The 19,922-nt window shown below is 45.2% G+C and overlaps 1 protein-coding gene across 1 annotated transcript in view; it reads left to right on the plus strand.

The window, feature by feature from the left end:
• The first annotated feature begins 8,761 nt into the window (after positions 1 to 8,761).
• The window catches only part of TYRO3 (TYRO3 protein tyrosine kinase), an 87,163-nt gene continuing 76,002 nt past the window's right edge, over positions 8,762 to 19,922 (plus strand). The window contains exon 1 of the mRNA XM_075614303.1: positions 8,762 to 9,561. Coding sequence (XP_075470418.1) covers positions 9,501 to 9,561 — 61 coding nt within the window. The 5' untranslated portion in view covers positions 8,762 to 9,500. The remainder of the gene's footprint in view (positions 9,562 to 19,922) is intronic.

Consider the following 19,922-nt stretch of genomic DNA (forward strand, 5'->3'; position numbering starts at 1 on the left):
CTGCGCCCCCTGCCTTCTGTCCCCCCCCCTGCCTTCTGCGCCCCCTGCCTTCTGCCCCCCCCCCTGCCTTCTGTCTCCCCCCCCCCCCCCGCTTGTATAGCCCACCACTTACCTTGTCTCCGGTGTCAAATGATGCTACGGGGTCACGGGACGTTGCGTTGCCATGCCGCAGCGTCACGTGACCCCATGCCGCCGTGGCGACGTGTCGCCCCGAAGCCATCAGACGAGGTAAGGGAACTTACAGAGGCCTCACGTGGTCCCTCGACATTTAATTTAAATGCGTTGGGGAAGAACGTGGGGCTTCTGTAATCGCCGCGCCCCCCTAGTTTGCACACCTCTGGACTAGAGTATTTTTTATTTACCACCTCAGAGTAACACTACATTTTCACCCGCAGAGCATCCGACTTTTTTAAATTTACAAACTCACAATTCTACTTTATTTTTCAGAAACCAATTATTTGTTTTAGAAAACGTACAGAATAAATATTGCTTAAATCTCTCTAACAAGTCCAAAAGCTTTACAACAATGTCTAATAATGGTAGATTTTTCTTTTTTTAATCTGAAAGAGTTTTACTTTTGTAATCCACTTTGGCCACTGGCTGTTTTTTTTTAAACTGATTATTCTTTTAAAATATGGGATTAACATAATTATTATTTTATTTTTGTGTCGCCAATGTATATCAATTTTTTGGGGGTACAACCAATCAGGTAGGCATGAGAGTGATAATAGAGGGGAAAAACGGACATGGGGAGAATTTAATCTTAGTTCAAAAGAGCTTACACTCTAAGCATCATTAGTCATTAGCAAATGTTAATACGACCACTGACTATGGCCCAGATTCAATAAACTCTGGTGAATCAGGGAGAAGAATGTGACATTACATAAAACTGGAACGGACATTGTGTGCCCTGAAGTTAACATCCTACTCACTAAAATAATTATCTGCCAAAATAACGGCCGTTATGAAGCTCACATTACTTTAGGATAATGCTGCACAATCTTCAAACAATGTGACGTTAGTTTGTGTTTTTCCTATCCAGACCCAAAAATAGGGATTTTGCTGGAAGAGCCATGCATGGTGTGTCTATAGGTGTGTTGGGTGTGCACACCTATAGTTGTGTGTCTATAGGTCTGTCATATATATATATATTAACAACCCTATAGACACAACTATAGGCGTGCAGGTGCACACCCAACACACCTATAGACACACATGTATATTGCAATATTCTAGAGGCACTGGGATGCCTATGTATTTCAATATTCTAGGGGCACTGAGATTTCTATGTATTTTAGTATTATATATTTATATAGCAAATGTTTTACCCACCATAACTTAACTAAGTATATATATATATATATATATATATATATATATATATATATCAATCATATATGGTTATGGTATAAAAAAACATATATGAAATATCAGTGGTGTTTCTATGTATTGCATTACTCTAGAGGCACTGGAATTTCTATGCCCAACAAAAGCGTCCACTGTGTATCACTGGATCTTTTCATTGCTGCTTTACTCTCAGTATTGTTTATTTATTCTCAGTATTATTATATCAGTATTTAGGGATATACATATAACCACCTTTGCTACACATAGAACTCTGAGTGTCTGCTGGAATTCTGCACAGGCATACAGTAGCAGTGTGATATACACAGTTACTGCTGCCTGCCGCTCTACATTCCAGCACCGGCTTGCTGTCTGACTGAGGTATTGTATTTTTTCCTATGTCTAGAAGCAAAACATTGTGTCTGGGTTGATTGCAATGTTTCTATTATATCCTGTGTCTGGTTTTACAATAATTGTTTTCCATTCCCCTCTTTTCCATTGATTCCTTCCTGTCTGCAGCAAGACATACACCCACTGCAGGTGAATATAGGAACGTGTATCTTTCATCTATCGCTATTTACCATGAAATGCTGAACATAGCTTGTATAAAGAGTTTGGTGTGTGGCGCATTGGTCGGTTCTCTAGGTCCGCGGATTTCCGCGAATCAGTCTCAAAAAAGGGCGATTTCGTCTTGTCTGGATTTTTTTTTTTTTTATCACCGACAATTCAATTCACAGATTTTTGCAATCCGCTGGTGCATTTTGTTGCGTTCTTTAAATCCACCAGCGGATTGCGGAAATCCGCAGGTGGTATCGGTAAAATCCATCAGTGGATTGTATCCAATGGCGGTTTTAGATTGTTCCAGTTTCAATCCACGCGGATCAATCCGTCAACGGATTTTTAATGGAGAGCGCGGGAAATTCCGTGAGACAGACGTTGGCAGTTTCACCTCCGTCTCTAGTTGTATGCAGGGATTTTAATATCCAATTGTTTACTTCTGTTCCATGCGCTTGTTCCAGTGTTCTATCCCTACTTTGTCTTTAAACTCAGATTATAAAATGATTGACACCATATATCTTAAGTGCTAATAATAATCGTAAAAATAAGAAAAATCATCATCATCATTTCTACTGCCAGAGTAAGGTGTTAAAATATATCCATAGCGTTATAGAAAATAATATGTCCCTACCAGATATTGGGCCTCTGTGAAGTATTTCTTACCCATGTAATATTATCATTATCTTTTATTTGTAAAGCACACACATATTCCGCGGTGCGGTACAATGGGGGTAACAGAGTGATGTATATTACATAAACAGAATGATACACCAAACAAGTGCAAACAGATACAGAGGGCAATGAGGGCCCTGATCCTGAGAGCTTACAATCTAGAGGCAATAAGGGGCAATGTTGGGAGAAAAGGTGAAGTGGATGCTCATAGTGGGACGGGTTATGGCTCAGGGTGGAGTACGGTCCAGCTGCACAGCTGATCCCATTAAGGTTTGGGGGGTGGAGTGTTAGCGTGGTTTGTCCACCCGGAAAGCTGGTCCCAATAGTGTTGGAAGGGGGTGGTGGATGTTAGAGGTGCGCCCGATAGGATTCCTGGAAAAAGGGAGTTTAAATGTCTGAATGCTGGGGGGGGGGGGGAGTCTGATGGTGTGTGGGGGGGAATATTCTAGAGTGAGGGGGCAGCACGAGAGAAGTCTTGTAGGTGGGAGTGAGAGGAAGTAATAAGGCAGAAGGTGAGGTGGAGATCATGCACAAAAGTTAGGGGGTGTTTAGGGATATTTTTGGGGTGTAAGGCAAGGCTGTAAGGGGGGGGCAGTGTCATTGAGAGCTTTGTAAGTCAGATCAAGGATTTTAAAATAGACTCTAGAGGATATGGGAAGGCAGTGTAGGGATTTGCGTAGTGGAGCAGCAGAAATGGAGCGGTGAGTGAGGTGGAGGGATTTGGCAGCAGCATTTTGGATGGTTTAGATTGGGGACAGGTGGACAAGGGGAATGCCAGCTAGGAGAAGGTTGCAGTAACCAAGGCGGGACAGGATGAGGGAATTAGGATTTTAGTTCTGTCACGAGTGAGAAAAGGGCGTATCCTAGCGATATTTCGGAGGTGGAGACAGCAGGATTTAGTAAGGGAGTGAGTGTGAGTAATGAAGGAGAGGGCAGAGTCAAAGATGACCCCTAGGCAGCGGGTTTGGGGTGCTGATGAGATCGTGGTATTATTGACAGTGAGGGAGAGTTTGGGTGTAGGGGTGGAAGGGGGAAAGAGTATTACTTCTGTTTTGGACATGTTAAGCTTCGGGTAACAGTGGGACATCCAGGAGGAGATTGCGGAGAGACCGTTTGTGACACCGGAACAGAGAGAGAGGGAGAGGTCTGGGGAGGAGAGGTAAATGTGGGTATCCTTGGCCTGGGGTGGATTGTACTTACCTGCCAGGCCTGGATGTTTCCTTGAAGAGCGGTCCTCCTCCTCGTGCAGCGTCGCCATGTGACATCGCAGAGTCATTTGACGTTGGGTCGCCATGACAACGTGAAGCTGCAAGAGGACGGCTACTCCAGGCAAGGTTAGACTCCCCGCTCACTCCTTCACCAACACACACACACACACACAGACTTACCTTGGGGTGAAGAGCCGGTCCGGACTGAGCCTTTGATTGCGCCACCTGTGCTGACGCATGGACTAATTGAGCCATCTCTGCTGAAGCTGGGATATCCTTAAAACCTGACCTGTTTGGGGGACTTGAGCATCACTGCATTAAAGCACCAATCCCTCCCAGAATCCTGTATGCATTTAATGTATATTATATCGCTTCCCCCTGAGCATGTCCTGCTCTGAGCATGTTCTTTTTGTAACACCTCCCCCACCCCCCAATAGGAGTACTTTTATTGTTCCCAAATGTCATCCCTCGGTTTCCTTATTTCTGTCTCCCTATATAAATTGCGAACATTAAATTACGTGCTTTAAAAAATAAAACAAAGATGCCTTTCTTTGACAATAAATCCGATGCTGTTTGGTTGCACCATTCTTGACCCCACTTTGCAGCTGGGGTTGTGTGATCAAATGCCTTCAATGAGCTCTCTGCCTTCAAATGTAACAGAACATTTCATCAGTAGAAAGCGGGCCCCTCTAACATTGGGCACAGGAATATGTGTATACTGTACTGTAGTTCCTCTGTCCGTGTGGGATGAGCTTCCAAGCAAGGAAGCATCTCCAATGAAGGCACAAAAACATATGCAATGTATTATATAGATTCTGATACCAATGAAACACTTGTGTTTATGGATTTACTTGTATAAAGGTTTATACACATAGAAGCCGTAATCTTTCTCTAGAACACGCAGAACATTCATCAAATCAGCCATCGATTTTCAAGCTGCTGTTTATAAGCCGACGGTACCGAATTTCAGCCAATGGAAGGCGGGCGGTGGAACACCCCTGGAGTTTCACCCACCGGTACAGTAGGTACATATGTTTTCAGTAGGTACAGGGCATAAAAAGTAGTTACCAGATTTAAGTTCTCCAAAGATAGGATACTACAGTCTCACCGTCACGCAACAACAGCCGGTAATATTGTGCAAGATCTCCATCACGGTTTTTAATGCGATTATTTCTCATATTATTATGGCACACAATGACACACCTGCACTGTAGGTGCAGTACAGTACATTGCAGCAATGCTGTGTAATTGTAAGTAAATATGGATGCATTGTTTGCAGTTGCAATTGCAACAAGCCATTCACACACACTGGTTTGATCAGGGGTGGCCAACTCCAGTCCTCCAGAGCTTCCAACAGGTCAGGTTTTTAGGATAGCCCTGCTTCAGCTCAGGTGGCTCAGTCGAAGAGCTGCCGAGAGACAGCTGACATTGCGTCTTCCTAGCCCCCCTCCCCCCCCCCCTCCCCGGCCGGAAAACATTTTTTTTTTAACTCTTGCCGCCCGGACATGGAGGGACCCCCACGGGTCAGGGAAGCTTAAAAACATGTGTCTATATTCATGGGGGGGCTGCTTTAAAAAAAAACGTGTCCCCCCACAATGGGGAATTTTCAAGAAAAAAAGGTCAATTCACATCACTGACCCAACAATGGGGAAACTATTGGTGACTTTGATGGATCACACGTGGGTTTTACAATGACCCAGGATGCAGTGCTAGAAAGACATTGTGGCCTATCATCAGGGTTGCCACCTTATACTGAAGGCCAACCTGGAGAAAATGTAAAAAATAGGATTCCCTTACTTGGTGTGGCGACGTCTCCCGGCATCCAGCTGCAACTCCCCCTCCAGCTGCAGTGAACATGGCTGCGCGGCGTCAGCGTAGCATCATGGCGTCAGCGTAGCGTCACGTAGTCATGTTCACTGCAGTTGGAGGGGGAGTTGCAGGAGAATCCCGGAGGCGCCTCCGCACCCCGCCGCCACCCGGAGATTGACGGGCTAAAACTGTAGCCCGGAGGTAAGTGCCCCAAACCCGGAGTCTCCGGGTCAAACCCGGAGAGGTGGCAACTCTGCCTATCATGTTATCCTGGTGTTAGCGGTTACCTCTTAGCATGTTGTACACCTGTACAGTATGTGTAATGTATATAATATATGTACAAAGGGCATTGGTATCTGTGAGTGTATGTAACACTGGGGGGGAGGCTGGAGCTGCTCCTGACTGCCACAGGGCGGGGGCTCTTGAGTTATATATATAATATATATATATATATATATAACACCCCTATCTCTCCCCCCGGCAGCAGGGATAGGGTGTACAGTGCAAAATGAGGTAGATGGACAGTCTTTGTGCAGTGGCAGGGTTTAGACCAGCCCCAAAAGGGTATTAGCTCAGCGGTTACCTGTGCATCTCTGGGTTCCAGGTGGTGGATTCGTGCCGGCTTGTAGTAAGGAGATAATAACAGGAGAGGGCGCCAGGGACTTTATAACTTGGTCTTTATTAATATAAAAATAGGCAGGTCAACAGAACAGGTTTTTCACCGTCAGTCTTGGAACTCTGGATCTTGGTGTTCTCTGTACCCCGGCATTTGATGCTCACTCTCCTTAGGCCGCGATTATAGTGCCGGCATAGCGCGCGCCGCCAAAACAAATACCTTGATTCCAATGAATCTGCGCATAGTGACCGCGACCACGCGGAAGCGCGACGGAGAGGCTGAATCCTGAGGAGACAAATCAATTTGTTTTTTGAGCGCGACAGCCGCATCACGGCCCCGTCATGTGAGCGGTTCAGCCAATGAGGGCGAAGCGCTCACGTGATGTCGCGGCCACGCCTCCCGCCTGCAGTGCATGTTTAGCGTACGCGCGCGCATGCAGTATAATCGTGGTCTTAGAGCTCTTGCGTACCCAGGACCACCCAGGGGATTTAACCCTGGCCCTCCTGGCATAGATCCCTATCGTGAATTAGGTAGGGAACCACCCCTTCAAACGCATAAACTTCCTAATTTCCTCGTTCCTAAGGCCCCCCTAATTCTGGGAACTTGCCCTAACTGGAAAAACAATAAAAGGTTCTGTTTCCTTCCTTACCCCACAGGCTAGCACAACCTGGAGACCCCCCTAGATGGGTCTAGAGTTGGGGTTCAAGATGGAAAGGATCCCTGGCGGCTTTCCCTGGTGGTATGGTCTTCCCTGGGGGTCTGAGGATAAAAAGGTGGATCCCCTCCTTGTATACCTAGCGTGTGGCCAAACACAGCCCCCGTAACTGGGGAGAATTAAAGTTGCCACTTGGACATACCAGTAGACAGGTAACACTCTAGCAACTTCCAAAGAAACACAGGGCCTAATGTGCCTGGAAGTGCGACATTTAGAAACATAACAAGGACTAACACAGTCTGGCCTTGTGAGAGCTGTTAACCCTGGCACTGCCAGGGCTGACATGCAGGGCAAGGGGGATTTCAGCCGGGTGCTACATATATAGTAATATGTATTGGATATACCATTATTATATATAAAATGCATACTCCACAGGCTGTCAGGCACAGCATGGGAATTGCGTGTGCAGTTCTAACCATGGATCAATATTACATACATGTGGTGCAGTCCCATGGCTCATCACGCTCCAACTATCTGCTGACTTTGACCTTACACTTTAAAACCCAGACAAAGGGGCATACAGTATAATATAAAGGCCTGTCAGACCCAATTTGAATAACCCCCCAAAAAACACGTCCAGGTCTGGTTCCCCCAATAAAAACAGATACAGAACCTGTATTGTATTGTATTATATTGTACAGAACCTGTATCTGTATTGTATTGTACAGAACCTGCATCTGTATTGTATTGTACAGAACCTGTATCTGTATTGTATTGTACAGAACCTGTATTGTATTGTACAGAACCCGTATCTGTATTGTATTGTACAGAACCTGTATTGTATTGTACAGAACCTGTATCTGTATTGTATTGTACAGAACCTGTATCTGTATTGTATTGTACAGCACCTGTATTGCATTGTACAGAACCTGTATCTGTATTGTATTGTACAGCACCTGTATTGCATTGTACAGAACCTGTATCTGTATTGTATTGTTTTTCCAGTTAGGGCAAGTTCCCAGAATTAGGGGGGACTTAGGAACGAGGAAACGCGTACTGATGGAGAGTATGAGTTTATTATAGCATGTTAATACATATGGGAAAAATAATAATAATTCCATTAACCAAGCAGTTAATATTTAAAGCAACAACCCCACCCCACTATATTTAGCTATATGGAAACATGGAATTTGATGGCAGATAAGAGCCAGTCGGTCTGTCCTCCTTCCTACCTATTGTTAAATATCAGACCCTACTTGATACTTCGCTTTCTTTCATACTCAGGGTGGCAGGAGTAATGTCACTTTTTAAACTCTTGTACCACAATACTCACTTCTGCGATACCATCAGGAGGTAACATTGGGGTTTTCACCGGGTGACCCCACAGCATCTGATATTTTGTTCAAATAAATGGCCGGCGGGCCTGCAATGCATGTTAGAGGGTTAACCCGATTGCTGCTATAGGCACAGCGACACTTATTTGTAACTTTGCACCGTGACAGGCAAGTAGTATTATAACAAACATGTTATTGTGAGCGGTAATTATTTTACAGGCCGTGTTCCTTATTTCAAGTACATTTAAAAAAAAAAAAAAAAACATTAAAGTTTCATTTGCGTGTATTCTTCTAAATTCTGTCTTGCTCTAAAAAAAAGATTCTGGACACCCCAAAATATCAAGGACATACTTGAAAACGAGAGGTAACTCTCAATGTATTACTTCCTGGTAAAACATTTTTAGAAATACAAATAAATAAATCAAGACCCCCTAATTAAGAATGCCAAGGAATATCCAGAACACCATGCCATGTTACAAGGCTACCAGCAGAGGGGGCAGTGTGTAACACACAAGGTAAGGGGCCTGCCTAAGGATTGCACGCCTCTTCCTGCAGGTTCCACTCCCAGCGCTGAGTCCTCCTTGCAGGCTGGGTCCTCCCTGCTTGCTGAGGATTTTGTGCTGCTCAGGAAAAGGAGGAGACACCGGAGGTCGGACAGGAGGGCTAGCAGGGTCCCCTCACCCCTAGCCGAATGCCCCACTGGGACACTGGTTGCACACAGCGCTGTGGGTTGCAGGGAATAAGGATGCTATGTGGACTTGAATAGGATGATGTTAGGGTGGATGGGAATCCGTACAGGGAAGGGTTGCTCCTTATAAGAAGTGCTGATTATAGCAGGGGGTGGTGTCTGAATCCTACAGTGAGTGGTGTGTAGGGTCTTTGAAGCTGCAGGCTGTGTGAGTGGAATAGCGGTGATTATTGTGTATTCGTAGCATCTGTTGATCAGGGAAGATGATCACCTCCTTAAGGGGGTGGGGGGTCATCGATGTGTCCGGCAGCCTGCTGACCATCAGGTGATAATGCAGTTTGCTACACTGTGGGTCAGGGACATCAGTAGTTTTGGATGAAACTCTTGACCATGGACACCGGTCGTTATTGTGGCTGGATTTATAATAGGAGGGGGGCTGGAGAGTAGGGGACTTGGGGATCAGTGGGGCAGAGAGGAGATCTACTGGTGATCTGAAGAGGCGGTGACCTGTGGTTCCTGCTGGTGGATCTCATTTGTCCGACAGCCTGTGTTGTGCATGCACAGCCCCTGCAGGAGAGGAGGAGGAGGAGGAGGGATGGAGAGGCGCTGAGGAAGCATGGTCTCCCCCGGCCGCATCGCGGGGCTTCTCCTGGCCGCGCTTACTCTGGGATCAGCAGGTAAGATGAGGACATGTTCTGGGTCAGTTTCAGGGCGGGGGACCAGCAGTGCCACTCACTGCTATATTATGTCATATAGTGAGGACAGCTCAGAGAGGGGAGGGCTGTACACAGGGGCTGGAGTACGCGAGTATGCTTCATAATGAGTGAGGCTGTTCTGTAATGAGTGGGGGTTGTAGCAAGTGAGTGTGCTTCATAATGAGTGAGGCTGTTCTGTAATGAGTGGGGGTTGTAGCAAGTGAGTGTGCTTCATAATGGGTGAGGCTGTTCTGTAATGAGTGGGATTGTAACAAGTGAGTGCTTCCTTAGACACGAGTGGGGCTGCTGTTTTACATGAGTGGGAATGTACTAGTGAGTGTGCTTCCTGCTTAACGGGTCTGCCTTGTAGTGATCGGGACTATCTTCTAATGGTGAAACTGGAGTGTAATTAGTGGTATTTCCTTGAGGGTGACTGTTTTTTGATGAGTGGGGGACTTTATGCTGAGTGGGGTTGTCTTTTAATAAGTGCAGCTTGAGTATGATCCCTTTGTAAAGACGTAACCTGCCTTTCTTGAGTGAGACTGCAATGTCTGCTTCCTAATTAGTGAAGCTGCTTTCTGATGAGTGGTCCTGACTCCTAGTGGGTCAGACTGTAATGAGATTGCTCACTAATAAGTAAGTAAGATTGTCTGGGCTGCCTCTCAATTACTGAGCTTGCAGTGAGTGAGACTAACTCTGACAATATGAGATTCATGACTGTATTAGTGACCGGCTGGTATCAGATGGAGCTGATCGCCTGTAATATCGGTGTCAGTCCCCTGCCTGATTTATTAAGAGGAGCATGTGACACATTGTGGGGTCCAGATATTTTATTATGAGTGTATAATGGGATGGTGAACATTACGATCTTAAAAGTAAAAATACAACTAGCTTTAGACAACTGACAATGTTTTCATGTTAAGTATTGCTGTAAATTGCTTTTTATAATGACACTTTTAACCTATTTTGGCAACGGAGGGCATACATCTTCACTTTTATACATAGTGTTACAAATTCAATCTTAAACTCCCTGTATGAAGTCTTTGTTTCAATGGGTATTATGATGTTCCGTTGATGCAAAGAGTAAATTTCACGTTGCATCAATGCGCTCTCGGGTCTAAACGTCGCCAGCTGCTCATTTGATGCAATATTGGCACACGGAAATCTCATTTAAAATGTGGCGGGTTTGTACTAACGACGTTTTCTGTGAACCAAATGAAAAAGTGCTTTGGTTCAACATGGCGTAACGCCTAAAACAGGAGCGGGGCCAACTCCAGTCATCAAGGGCCATCAGCAGGCCGGGTTTGAAGGATATCCCTGCTTCAGCACATCTGGCTAAGTGACTGAGCCACTGATTTGAGCCACCTGTGCTCAAGCAGGGCTATTCTTCAAACCTGACCTGTTGGTGGCCCTTGAGGACTGGAGTTGGCCGCCCCGGCCTAAAAGGCCTGTAATAATGTTGGTGCAGGATTAAGAGGCTATGTATCAATCAGAAAAATGTGTTTGATGCAACACCGATCGTTTTTCATTTATATAGGTTACCAAAATGTATTCTTTTCACAGTATTTCTAAATAAAATGACACTCATTTTAGATTGTATATTTATTATTTTTGCGATTTCTTGCATCGGACCGTTCCCCGTGGCGCCGATATATGTAGAATCGGTTTGCGATTTCTGTTTGATACATTCTGTATCGTCCTGCTACGTACCGCCGACCACACATAAATTCTCACAGTATGTCCCAGAGCCTCATTTATTAACTGAGAAACGTTCTGCCATAATCCAGATATTATGGGGCAGGTCCGCCATATATGTACCATCGTGCCTCTGTGGGCACAGCCTCAGAAACACCTTGGCGAGGTCTGGCCGAACATTTTGTTGGGTCCATCGGGGGTAAGGTGCCATCGATAGAGAATTTTGCAGCTGTTCTCTTTTATCGCAGAGCTGATGGATATCGAGACAGTAGCGTTCTTGCCTAGATCTGTCACCCAGTGTCTAATGCAGGGGCGCTCAGCAGCAGTACTTGAGCCCCCCCCAACAGCTCAGGTTTTCAGGATATCCCTGCTCCAGCACAGGTGTCTCAGTCTAAGCTGAGGGGGGAGGGAAGGACGGGTGGAGAACCCCTGTATAGGCTGATCATGATTGAGCCACCTGTGCTGAAGCAGGGATATCCTGAAAACCTGACCAGTTGGGGGGGTTTGAAGACTGGAGTTGACCACCCCTGGTGTAATGTGGTGTAGGTCCCCATCTTTACAAGGGGGAGGGATTATTTGATATAGGGTTGATTATAAAGCCTTTACTCTGCAGAGAGAACTCACAAATAGTTTAGAAGAGTGTATTCCTGTAAGATTTCTGTTTCATGGCGTGTTGTAATGTAATAACATGTCTACGTTGCAGCTAGTGGTTTAGTGCAGTGTTGGGGATCTGATTTACTTCCGTAAAGTGTGCCACTGTTTTGAAGTTTGAGCGATTTATGTACGTCTTTAACTCTTGTGAGGTCTTTGCTTTTCCTCCATATGAAGTTACCCTTCTAATATTAGCTTCCTTTTTAATGAATGTGAGCCTCCGTGTCACGGGCCGAGCCGTTTAAATTATTACCCGCAAAGCATGAGAGGAGAAGAGAGAAGAAGAAGATGCCTGTTATGATTGCGGTGATGTCCAGAATAAGGTTCTGGCATAGGCCTGTGTAATGTTATAGTCTGAACATTGAACCCTCTTGCTGATATACATTGCAAAGTAAAGGCATTACTTGGGTGGAGGGAATATAAGGTATTATTGAGAGATATCTATATATAGATATCTATATATAGATATATCTCTCAATAATATATATCTAAATATATTATATACTACATTACTACTATATTACAAATTTAATATATATCTCTATATCTCTATCATATTTATTAGAGTGACAAGTTTTTAAGACACCTTGGCCTTATTTACTAAATGGTGCTATTCCCTAAGACACCTTTTGGCGCTGGAAGGTGTCTTGCAGCATAGCACCATTTGGCAAAGGTGGCCCATTTATTTGAATGGGCTGTAAGATGCCTTACAGCTTAGCAAGATAGATCTGGCGCTTCAAAAAGCAACTCTGCCCACATATATCATGTGCGAAATCCACACTACCCTCCTTCTCCAGTATGGATAATGGTATTAATGTCCCATACAATATAATCCACAGATATGGCAGGAAAATAACTTGCGTTGTGGGTCTCCAATAGTCTAGTCCAGGGGAGCGCAAACCTTTTTTTCCCCCCGCGCCCCCCTACAGGCAGTTCCCCTTTCTACGCCCCCCCCCCCTCTCCCCTCCCTCACCTCCCTCCCCCCTCCCCTCCCCTCTTACCTTTTGTTTCGGCAGCGTCATGACGTCATGTTGCATAGTCCAATGTTTCTCAACCGTGTCTTCTGGACACCATAGATAATCCATGTTTTAGGGATAGCCACCTCACATAAGATCATTGCAAATGTGTGATCTTGGTAATTCACTAAATATTGTTACAATCCGGGCTGGCTGAGGTTCTGGGGAGAGGGTTGGGGAAAATGTGTATATTTAGTGACTTTTAATGTTGGAGTTTAAGTCCAACCCGGGGGGCAAGAAGGGCTGAGACTGCCAGGGGTGGGAGGGAATGGTTAATAAGGGTATAGAGCGGTGGTGGGCAAATCCAGTCCTCAAGGGCCACCAGTGGCTCACGTTTTTAAGGATTTCCCTGCTTCAGTCAATGACGGGTACTGATTAAGCCAACTGGGATATCCTGAAAACCTGGCCTGTTGGTTGCCCTTGAGGACTGGAGTTGCCGGGGTGTATAGAGGGACACACGGCCTCAGATTCATCCAGCCCCGTTCTGGGTTATCTCCCATTGATGGAAGTGCGAGTTAATGCGTGTCCGGTGCACTAACCCGTAACGGAGATTGATCAATAACCGTAATAATGGGAGCGAGAGGGGGATGAATGAGTCACGGGGAGAGAGTGGCAGTGTCCTGCACAAGTTACTAAATATATTAAATCCACATTCTACTATATGGGATTTTTAGGAAACCAAACCTTCGATTTTTCAGGCCGAAATCTGAAAATCTATTAAAACGGCACTCCTGCCAAAATATTACTTAATACCCCCATCCCCCCCAATCGCCCCAAAATATTGATAATGTGACGATCATATTAAAAAGGAAAAATCAAAGGAAAGATGCAATTTCCTTAACAAATGACATTGCCGTTTTCTGTGCGTCACCAGAGTGAGGCTGGTCACATCTTTGGGGACAGGGCTGTCCCTGCTGCCATTAACTGAACCCCCTGGTTTAGCCAATGCAAAGAAAAAATGACTAGACCAGGGGTGACCAACTCCAGTCCTCAAGGGCCAACAGGTCAGGTTTTCGGGATATCCCTGCCTCAGCACAGGTGGCTCAATCAGTGGCTGTCATTCTGTTTGAGCCACCTGTGCTAAAGATGGGATATCCTGAAAACCTGACCTGTTGGTGGCCCTTAAGGACTGGAGTTGCCCACCCCTGGATTAGATCATACAAATAACATAAAACTGAACAGTACGAATTTCTGCTTTTTAAAACCACCTTGAAACTCCCAGCAGGACAGAGAATGTGTCGACCTGACGAAGTGCTGAAGCTCTGGGTGTTACTAAGCGAGACTGCGGCTTGAAACCACGTGTTACATTTACTTTAAAGATCTCCCTGGAGTGGCTGAGCGAGATCCAAATCACTGCTGTGATGGCTGGGTGGGACTTACCAAGGTTCCATTACTGCTGAGGATCATATCCTGAATGGGCCCTGGGCAATGTCGGTATAGCAAATCGCCTCCTTGCTTGTTGGGGTAATCCAGACTTGTATGCCCTAAGGTGGCCTGTGCGGAGTGGTAAAACTGTTGGTGGGCTGTGTTCCTCCTGGAAGTTTGGGGAACTACTTCTAATGAGCGGTTAAAGATGACCACATCTCTTCCCCTCCCTCTACACACTGATGCAAGGAATTTCTGAAAACCTGACCTGTTTGTGGCCCTTGAGGACTGAAGTTGCCCACCCCTGGAGTAAAGACCATAACGCTTTGCACCCTTTTGTGGATCTGGGCCTATATGAGTTAGTTAGTGATGTACCGGGTCCAAAAAATGACGGGGTACCCGGGAAAAACAAAAATTACCTGGATGTGTAGTTTTGGCTTGTGGTGGAGGGTGAGGAGGACCACGGCGACATCCTGGTTGCGGTGGCAGCAGAGGAAGTCATTCTTCAGCCGGTGGCAGCAGAGGACATCCTTCACAGCAGAGAAACATGGAGCAGGAGCGTTACTACTGGACAGCTTGGGAGGAGGGTGACTTCCGGTGCAGCTCCTCCCCGCCTGTCCAATAGGAACGCTCCTGCTCCGGTCACATGTTCCGCTGCTCCCACTGGCTGAAGAATGACGTCCTCTGCTGCCACCGCCTGAAGGATGTCTTCCCTTGCTCCCACCGCCACCAACATTTCGCTTGGGTTCTCCTTACCCTCCACCTGCAGGTAAGTCTTCTGCTGCTATGCTCCTGTCACTCTCTCTAATAGGAAGACCGAGGGAGCAGAGCAGAACGGAAATTACCCGGCACCGGGTCCCAGTGCCCTGGGCTGGTTCTGGGTACTTCAATTATGGCCGGTTACTTGGTACATCACTAGCGTTAATCTGACTTTTTGGGTGGGATTGCATTTTTGAACAGTAGTCTATGGCTATACTCCCTAAAGAAGATATTAGGAAACAGCCAACATCACCTCTTGCCAAGACACGAGACGCAGCGGTGAGAAGCTTCACACCGTCAGTAGCTGCTCTCATTTCTTCAATCCACCAACAGCTCAAATGTGTGTGCTTTCTGCTCCTTTAAATATAGGTGGCTGGGATCTGAGCCCTCTGTATCTAGAACATCCTAATGAGATTCTGTGCAGCGTGAACTGCTGTCGGAGACCCGATCCAAGTTTAAACGTCAGCACTTGGCTCAGTGTTGCACTTTGTGCTCCCACGTAGGCTCACATTATTAGCAAGAAGCTTGCAGTCCGTAGTCAATATGCGATGAAACCAGTCTCTCTGTGCTGGAGAAGATTTTTGTCCCATTCATATGAAGGGAGCTCAACTCTTTTCTAGCCTGGGAGAGATGACCATAGCATATTGAAGAGGGGCATTGGTTTTATATAAGGTGACCACCTGGCTATAGACTAGAATAGGTTCGTAGGGTCTTGATCTTGCATACCAGAATTGGGCAACTCCAGTCCTCCAGGGCCACCAACAGGTGATGTTTTCAGGCTATCCCCGCTTCAGCACAGGTGGCTCAGTCGAAGATTGAGCCACCTGTGCTGAAGCAGGGATATCCTTAAAACATGACCTGTTGGTGGCCCTGGAGGGCTGGAGTTGCCCACCATTATTGTATACAGTAGTGGAACTACATGGAACCCGATCACCTAAGACACTCGGGCAGCCCTGGCATTATATAGGGTGACCGCCTGACTTTTTATGTCCTGTAGAAGAAGCTAAAACAGTCCTGGTTTTATGTGGAGTGACGACTTGCACTCATAGCTTCGGGGTCAGGGGGCTGTCATTACTGGATGACCATCAGACAGCGATTTCAGACAATTATGTGGCATGGACTTCCTAGCCGTAGAGGTCAGTCATGGATTTGTATTGAGTGACTGCCTGGCCCCTGTCTCTCCTCTGCTTCCCACCATGAGCAATGACACCAGGACTGGCTGAAGCTGGCACAGAATGAAGAGCCTGGGGTTTACTTGGAATGGGTGGTGCCCATCATTATTATAGGCTGCACCAAAGGACCATGAGGGCTACTGGGATAGGCCAGGGAATTCTAATGCTTAATTCTGCTATTGATTGAAGCAACAACCACACAAGTCGCAGCCTTTATGGGCAATCACCTGGCCCCACGTTAGCAGATATTAAAGCATTGGCTTAAGTCTGGCCTCTGAAGTGGGAAGACTTAGTTGGTACAGTATAAAAATCACACAGCTCTGTGTACACAGACGGCACTAGTTTAGGGGAAACGGGGTAGGTACAGTAGGTCATCATAAACCCTCCTTGGCGATTTCCTTGTGGTAATGCATTGCTGTGGTACTTTAGTTAGTTGTAGTGATGCTTCTTTGAGTGCTGGAGTATGGCTTTACTTAACTCTGAACAGCTAAGCAAACGCATTGCAATATAAAGTGAGGGAGTGGCTCAGTGAGTAATGACACTGACTGGCACTGAGAGTTTGAAGCAGAGGAGCCTGGTTCAATTCCCGGTGTTGGCTCCTTGTGACCTTGGGCAAGTCACTTTATCTCGCTGTGCCTCAGGCACCAAAAACATAGATTGTAAGCTCCACGGGGCAGGGACCTGTGTCTGCAAAATGTCTCTGTAAAGCGCTGCGTAAAACTAGTAGCGCTATACAAGAACATATTATTGTTATTATTATTATTATTATTAACAAGGCAATTCTAATTGTCTAAAGCAGTGTTTGTTACCAATGAATTAACCGGTGCGAGATTACGCTTAGCCAACTAATAGGCCATTCATTTGTAAACCAATACCTAACACCCGATCGGTCACGTTCTTCTTGAGGACACTGCTGAAAACTATTGATCAAACGTATAATCTCTCTAGGATAAAAAGGAAGATTATTATTTCACCTCCTGTAAATGATGGCTATTGTCATACTTTATTTATAAGCAGCTGGTGCCCTTACTGCCAATAATGTCCTCTAACCACTTCCAAACACTAATAAACACGCCAGTCTTGAGAGGGACGGTTATTACTGTGGATTGCATGGCCTGGAGTTTCTGTGATGCCCAATCAATATTCCAAGAATAGTGACTCTGGACTATTCAGTTCTACATTCTCTAAGAAAAGGGCTCGGAAAGGGTAAAAATACACTCAGATAATCAGAATCCGCATGCTGGGGCGTATGTTTCCTTGAAGCATTGCAATGTTTTGCAGTCATTCAGTTGTTACAGGTAGATGTGACCTGGCACAGTTTATGAAATCCGATCTCAAGGCTGTAATCCGCTGGCCTCTGTCTGCTGTGTCGGAGCATATTCGGTTGTATCGTATGGCTTGACTGTAGATGGTTGCATGCTTAGTGTGTCGGGTGGAAGCTGTTGTCCCTCAAATAGCTGGCTCTGTCTGTAGGTTTGCGGTATACAGAAGTCTGTAGTTGGTTGTTCTTTATAGTAATAGTGGTCTTGAGATCGGATTTCATAAACCGTGGATATAACCACAGAATTGTAGACCAGTAAATCCACCAGAATACCAAGAAGTGATCTCCTTGAATACAGACAGAAAGAGACAAGCGACAGGGTACTTTTTGGTGGTCACATATAACCCACACCTAGAAGCCCTACGCTAGATCGCCAGGGAACTACAACCCATTCTCCAGGAGGATACAAGACTGACACAGGTCTTCCCTGAAACACCCTTATTTTCATACAGACAACCTCATAATCTCAAGAAAATGATGGTGAGAAGTAAAGTATTCAACACTACAACTGAATGCGGGACAAGACCATGCCAGGACGCAAGATGCAAAACCTGCGCAATGCTCCACACAGCAGGTACAATACAAATACCACAGAGGAATCTGGAGTACAAAATCAGAGGAAGGTTCACCTGTTCCTCCAGCAATGTCATATACCTCATCATGTGCATGAAATGCCCAGGGGGCTGCTACTACATAGGTGAGACGGGACAGGGGTTAAACAAGAGAATGATTCTGCATCGCCACAGCATCACACGCAGAACAAGAGACAGTCCTGTCGGCTAACATTTCTCTGACTCTGGCCATAATATGAACGATCTGAAGGTGGCCGTACTCGAAGGTAATCTTAGAACACCGAAAGAGAGACGGTTGCATGAATACAAATGTATGCAACTGTTTGGGACACTTAGCGGTGGCCTAAACCGAGACTGCAGTTTCATGAGTCACTACTGACACGAGAACTCTCTTCCCATGAGTGCTAAAGACCATGTCTATACATACTGCGCTATATGTATGCACACACAGCTGTCTCTTACACATACATAGAGTATTTGTATTTCCATCCCTATATACCATTAGGGACCACATAGTATCTACACACACTTTGAGTAATGCAACACCCTCTTACATTTCCACACCTACCCACACCATTGGTATACACTCCCACTCCACACACACCTTTTGTAAAGCGCTGTATACACTGTAGGTGCTTTATACATTTATATTTACATACATACACACGCACTCTTACATCACTATCAATCAGGGACTATTTAACACCAAGTCATAAATTGCATACAGCACAGGGGGGAGGGATAGGTTTTAGTCACAGATAACATTCCAGACTGTTTTAAGTAAAATCCTTGCTTGCTTTATTCATTGTAACATCGCCGGAAGAAGAGATCAGTGTATCTCTCAAACTCGCACAAATAAAAGCATTTAGAAGGCCACAAATACGGTATCGTCTATTAATTTTTGATTTTATATCTATATCTGACACACATTCCCAGCAAGATCGAACCCCAATACTATAATTAATATATATATATATATATATATATATATATATATATATATTCAACAGGAATGCTACTGAGCATGGCAAATGTATACAACAAAATGCCCAATGCTATATCCAATTGACAAAACATATATGGTAATAAAATAAAGTTAAATACTTCAATAATAATATTTTCTTGGTTATTATGTTAAACCCTTTGGTCAAAGCATCATAATACAGTATATAGCATTTTGTGTGTCATTTGGTGTGCTACTGGGTAGTGACCAAAATGTATAGAACAAGACACAAAAAGGCCTCAATGCTCCATCCAATGACCAATCATTTAGTACATTAATATGTATTTTATCTATATTCATACTTCATAAATATGGGTCATTTAGTTCAATACATTGTCCAAAATTATTTTACGCCAACAACGACGTCACAGTAATCCCATTTCAGTAGGTCCTACACTGCCTATATCATACATAGCAGAGTATTTCTTCCACGGCATAGTCGAGCAAACAACAAATCTGCAGCCAAGCGCATGGGGGTGTGACTTCTATGCAGTGCTTGAAGGGTTCAATTCGAAGAAGCACTTAAAATATAACCATTCTGGCACTGCATACTGTATGTCACACACCCCATGTGTTTTGCTGCAGCATTTTTGTGTGCTCGTCTCATAATGACTGAGCCGCCTGTGCTGAAGCTGGGATAGCCTGAAAACCTGACCGGTTGGGGTCCCTTGAAGACTGGAGTTAGCCTCCCCTGATTTATATTGTTCATGATCCCACCTTAAAAATAAACATGCTGCCATCAGTTTGGATGACTTCTGTTCTGTCCCAGGCTCACTGTGGCAAGTGAGT

The sequence above is a fragment of the Ascaphus truei genome, chromosome 9 (genome assembly GCF_040206685.1).
Source record: "Ascaphus truei isolate aAscTru1 chromosome 9, aAscTru1.hap1, whole genome shotgun sequence".
NCBI lineage: Eukaryota > Metazoa > Chordata > Amphibia > Anura > Ascaphidae > Ascaphus > Ascaphus truei.